The following is a 6,035-nucleotide window of genomic DNA, read 5'->3' as shown; positions in this document are numbered from 1 at the left end:
GCACAGCATTGAGATTATACTGCTTGGAGCTGTAGAGTGCTGATCATGTGCTCTTCACGTGTAGACAAGAATAGATAGTTAAGAAAACTTGATTCATAGCACATTTGATGTATACATGTGTTCCACCAGATAGCAGGTCCGTTTTACAAATTCTAGGTTGGAATGGAAAACAAGTTATTTTAGACTACTAAAGCTAAAATGGACAATCTTGCAAGTGAACCTGTTAGAATTCCTGCTCAATATTCGTGTCCTATATAACAAAATACATAAATGCGGAGAGGCTCCCAATCAACTCTTCAACTCTCCAGGAAAAATGGTCTTTGTGAAAGCTCAGGAGCATTGGACTATTAGATCTCCTTCAGCCTTCTGTGTCCAATGCACCTCACAACTTTCTGTAACCAGCTGTGGTCCTTCATTATGGTATAGAGAACACACAAAATAGTCACTTAAATACATCCAGACAAATCACAGTAGCACTTCTCTAACATTCAAAATTTTCAAAACTGAATTGGAAAAAAGAGAATCAAAGTAAACTAAATCAGATTTGAAAGTTGGTCAAATCATAAATAGGCAGATTATGGACGGAGACATTGTTTTCATTAATGGGCCACCTAGTACTCATAAACATTCATTACAAGCATTTTCTGTCTATGTACATGACGACCATACTGTTAAGATCAATCCTCTTATTTGTGCTCCCCTAGGTGCAGATTTTGATGGGGATTGTGTTCATATATTTTATCTAGTCTCTAGCAGCAAAGGCAGAAGTTTTGGAGTTGTTTAGTGTTGAAAAGCAAATCCGTAGTTCTCATAGTGGTAGTCTGAATTTACAACTAGTGCATGATTCTTTATTGTCACTTAAACTCATGTTTAGGACTTTTTTCTTGAACAAAGCAACTGCGCAACAGTTGGCTATGTGTGTTTCACTAGTTTACTGGAACCTGCTTTGCTTAAGGCTCACCGTACGGGTCCTCTGTGAACTGTTTTGCAAATGGTACAGAGTGCTTTACCTGCGTTTTTTGACTGCTTTGAGGAGAGGCATTTGATCAGTAAAAGTGAAATGGTGAGGATTGATTTCAATAGAGATTTACTGCGGTCATCATTCACAGAGATTGTTACTTCTATTCTTGACAAGAAGGGAACAAAAGAGGCTGTTAAGTTCTTTAATATGTTGCAGCCATTGCTGAAGGAGATTCTCTTTTTAGAAGGATATAGTGTTGGCTTGAATGATTTTGACATTCCCAAGGCTGTTACTGAAGATATAAAGAAGAAGATTCAGGACATCACCTTTGCTGTTTTACTTGAGATCAAATTACAATGAACTTGTAGAGTTGCTAGTGGAAAGCTACCTGAAAACTGTAAAACTGCCTATCGTGACTCGTATTCTAAAGTTATCTGCTTTGGGTAATTTGATAGATTCTAAAAATGATTCAGCTATCAGTAAGGTTGTTCAACAACTTGGCTTTTTGGGGCTTCAACTTTATGACCAAGGGAAGTTTTATTCAAGGCGTTTGGTTGAGGATATGAGTTTCCACTTCCAAAATAAGTATTCTGTTAATGGTGTTGACTCTCCTTCTAAGGCATTTGGGTTAGTTAAGAGTTCCTTTTTTCAAGGTCTGACCCCCTATGAAGAGTTGGTCCATTCCATATCATCCAGGGAAGTGTTGATCCGTTCTTCCAGAGGACTTACTGAACCAGGAACTTTGTTTAAAAATCTAATGGCCACACTTAGAGATGTCGTTATCTGTTATGATGGGACAGTGAGAAACCTCTGCAGCAATTCTACAATTCAATTTGAGTATGGACAGGTGGACAAAATTAGTCCTAGCAGGTCTCTTGCTGGTGAACCGGTTGGTGTATTAGCTGCTACTGCAGTATCAAATCCTGCATATAAAGCAGTTCTTGATTCTTCTCAGAGCAATAACTCTTCATGGGAATCGATGAAGGCAATACTTTTGTGCAAAGTTAACTTCAAGAATGATATTATTGATCGGAGAGTTATTCTATATTTGAATGAGTGCTTCTATGGGAAAATGCATTGCAAGGAGAATGCAGCATATTTAGTTCAGAATCGTTTGAAAAAAGTCACTTTAAAGGATGTTGCTTTTGACTTCTCCATTGAATACCAAAGGCATCGACAAATACCTGAAAGTTCAGAAGCGGATACAGGCCTTGTTGGCCACATTCACCTTGATAAGATGCGCTTGAAAGTACTCGAGCAGAGCATGGATGAGATCCTGCACTCTTGTCAAGAGGTTATAAATTGCTTTGGGAGAAAGAAGCACGCTCTTTCACCTTTTTTTAAGAAGATTTATTTGTCTTCCTGCGAATGTTGCACACTTCAGCAATAATGTGATGAGAAGTGGTCTCAGCTGCCATGCCTGCAGTTCTTCTACAAACAGCAGGAACATTCATATCAAACAGCACTGAGTAGATTGTCTCTTTCAGTTGTCTTCTAGATGCCTTAGCAGATTCAGTATCTGAAGAAAATGAAAAAATAATAATAATAATAAATTGATGGACTGTCTTCTAGATGCCTTAGCAGATTCAGTTGTCTTCAGTCCATTACTATTGCCCCTATCAAGGAGAGATGATACCATTACCAGTTAAACTTCTGATTCCCACTGGGACACTATGCTAACTACACTTTGGGCATAACTTCCTCAATTGGGTCGGGACCACATTCTCCTTTTTTTTTTTTTTTTGCACATAAATAACTAACTTTGCATATGCATTCCATGTTAGCACTAATGCCATTAAGATCTTTCTCAATCAAGTGCAGATTTGAGAACTTGATTATGCTCTCGTACCGATAGAAGACTTTATTTATGTCAGATCTCTCCAAATTAGTAGCACTCCACACTTGCTTTGAAACAGCATTTATAATTACAGAGATGATATCCTGTCAGCTGAACAAAGCAAATAGAGCACAACAACAGTAGCAGCAAAAAAAAAAAAAACAAAAGTCCATGTAGCCTGAGAGTATCCAATTCAGGCCCTCCTAACGCATCATAGTAGTGATCTATTGGTAAAACATCAATTTCAGCAGTCTGTGCACTGTTAACCTCTGGTTCTCATTTTTTGGAATTGTATAATCATAAAGCAATGGAAATAATGTGAAATTAGATGATATTTTTTTTTGGAATTGTACCTTCTGATCACGCATAGGCTGCAGATGAAACACATTCCAGAACTTCTTACCTGCATCAGTTCAAACAACTTAGAAGCACTTTACAGAAGAAATGGTAAAGAAAAAAAAAAATCAAAGAAGACCAATGATTTCAATGTCCATCTTATGCATTTGAACCAAAATCCCATTCTTTCAAGCATAGAGAGGGAGAGAAGAAATCTAAAATTGACATCTTATTATATTAGAGCAAACACAAAACATAAGTTCATAATATAATGGATATAGACTAGAAATAGTGCACTAAAATGTTTTTGGGATCAATACCCATAAAGGTCATTGAACAAGAATTTGTTCAACCTAGCAATCATTGGTAAACGCAACAAATTGTCCTGCTGTTCAGCCTACCCTCAATAGAACATTTCACGGATATGGGCACTATCTCATTTTTCACAACAGAGGAATCCTGATCATCAGATATGGGCACTATCTCATTTTTCATTTCAGCATAAGCTACCATGCGATACTTGGAATTTCTCCATCATTACAATTTTCACTGCCCATAAATTTAAAAAGAAAAAAAGAAAAAAGAAAAAAAAAAGTCATCTGTCAGGTCTTGAGCAAGGGGAGTCAAGTGTTAGTTTTGCACCATTATAAAATGGTGGTGAGACTTTAGACATACACATGGCATGCTTGTATGGCAATCCAGACCATCCAAATCTATGGATGGAGCACAAGTGCATAATAAAAAATCTTCACTGAGAAGATAACATTAACCATCAGATTTGTCCTTCCAAATTTGGACCATTTACTTTTATTTTTAACCATCTATCCATATGATATCCATTAATTGGATGGTTAGGATTGCTTGATCAGTGTGATTTAGAAATGTCTGATTTTAGAATGCTCCATCAACAATGAGATCCACAATCTGGATGGTGTGTATAGCTGTAAATCAATCTGATATGTAAGGTGGATGAGTCACTGCCAATTTTTAAATGGTGCCAAAAAAAAAAAAACAAATAGATGCAATAGCTCTATTGAATTTACCATTTTATCCTAGAAAGTGAATTGTCTATCAGTGGAAGGAGAGTAATAAATATGAATTCCCTTTCTATTTTCAAATCAGGTGGAGAAGGAAAATGAAAAAAAAAAAAAAAAAGTTGGGAGAGAAAAGTACAGAAAGAGAAGAGGGGAGTCTAACAACATAGAAAATCTGCTACACAAGAAAGAAATGCATCCACAACAGTCCTTGAAAATTCTGATTCAAGCTAAATTGTTGGATGTAGCTCGATGAGGCTGTTACCTGGCTCTGGTTTCTGAACTCCTCTGTTTCTCATTGCCTCTCTCACTCTTGTCACTTTGTTCCATTGGCTAGCACTTGCAAACATGTTCGCTAGAAGAACATAATCCCCACTTTGAAAGAAGCGAATCCAACCGTCTGCAGATCAAACTATGTATGAAAAAGTTGGACAAAGCAAAAACTTTCAAGGAAAGAAATCAGAAAAGAAAACAAATAGAAGAGAACTGATGTAGTGTACAAACCTCAACTGTTTGAGAGCTAATGTTGACTTTTCACATCTATACAAAGGGTGGGAAAATTTTCAAGGAAATTGTCGATGATGGTGCTTAGAAATTTCTCATGTAGGTGTTCTATTAGGCGTTAATTGTTTGACTTCTTTGGTTAGTCGGAAAGATCCCAGGCAGGTTCATTGCAACTCTCCAGCATACAGTCGATTGCAACCTGTAAGATGATATAAGTTCATATCCACCTCACTACAAATGAGATGCATCAGGATAATATTCAAGTTCCGATGCATCAGGACCTTACAGTTCATTCCATGCTTCTAAGCATCCCATGCGTTCATTCAAGCCATAGATCAAACCCTCTTCTAGCATATTGGATGTCCCTTGGTTGGAGGAATTTAGCAGGCATCATTTGTTTCCACCCTAATTATCCATCCATTTAAATTTTCAAGTCCTACCGAATAGGAACCTCGAAACAGAGGCGAACAGCCCCCAACTGAGGGATTGAGATAAGAAGATCAGATGGATGGGATTTCATATCACCAAAAGACCTTTGCCAAGGATGGTGATGGTGATGGAAGTTGTAGAAGACAATGATGATGGGTGCTGTAAATATGGTAAATAATAAATAGATTTGTATGGACGGACCAGATTGAGGGGTGTGTTTGACAGTTCAGTGGACCTCGAAGACTACAGACAGGCAGATGAATTACAAAAATGGTGGGGAAAATAGACGGTCAAGATCAAGGTTAAATCATACCTTCTTATTTCACAAGAGACTATATCATGAGAATTATATTTGTATATTTAATTAAGAATAATGGGAATATATAAAAGTAAAGGAAAATCTGAACGAGATCTTGAATCCATTCATATAATTATTTACAATATGTACATGTAAGGTTATACACATGACATGATATACAACTATAGTGAAATTGAATGCACATCATACATTAACTCAGGTAAATTGGCCACATTGCAAAATCCACTACTGTTCCAGTCAAACTCAATATCAGATTTACTTAACATTCTTTACTTCAAAAAAAAAGAAAAAAAGAAAAAAAGAAAAAAGAAAACATTGGACCATGTTGATGGCTCATCCTTTTGACGTGTGGCACTCAAATGCTATTTAAACCATTCAAATTGTGAAACATGTGATAAAGCATATATTTAAGATCATAGTGATCAAGAAATCCTAACTATCTGATTTGCAATTTTTTTTTAAAAAAACAGAATTCAAATGGGCTATGGTGACTGTCATCGCTGAATTCTATGTAGATAAGCAATGAACAATGATCTTTTGAGAAGACAAGGGAAGAAATTTAATGGGCTTTGAGAAAGTGACCCTCTTCCAATTTTAGCCTTGAGCATTAATATA

At 36.6% G+C, this 6,035-nt stretch overlaps 1 protein-coding gene across 1 annotated transcript; it reads right to left on the bottom strand.

Moving 5' to 3' along the window:
* Window positions 1-465: 465 nt before the first annotated feature.
* Window positions 466-4,662, bottom strand: LOC131238905 (uncharacterized). Its single transcript, XM_058236490.1, has 3 exons — window positions 4,434-4,662; window positions 1,011-1,253; window positions 466-503 (listed from the first exon to the last, which is right to left on the bottom strand). The coding sequence occupies exons 1-3, from the start codon at window positions 4,516-4,518 to the stop codon at window positions 466-468; spliced, it is 366 nt and encodes a 121-aa protein (XP_058092473.1). The 5' UTR covers window positions 4,519-4,662.
* Window positions 4,663-6,035: the final 1,373 nt, after the last annotated feature.

The sequence above is a fragment of the Magnolia sinica genome, chromosome 3 (genome assembly GCF_029962835.1).
Source record: "Magnolia sinica isolate HGM2019 chromosome 3, MsV1, whole genome shotgun sequence".
NCBI classification, from domain to species: domain Eukaryota; kingdom Viridiplantae; phylum Streptophyta; class Magnoliopsida; order Magnoliales; family Magnoliaceae; genus Magnolia; species Magnolia sinica.
This window is presented reverse-complemented; position numbering and strand designations above follow the sequence as displayed.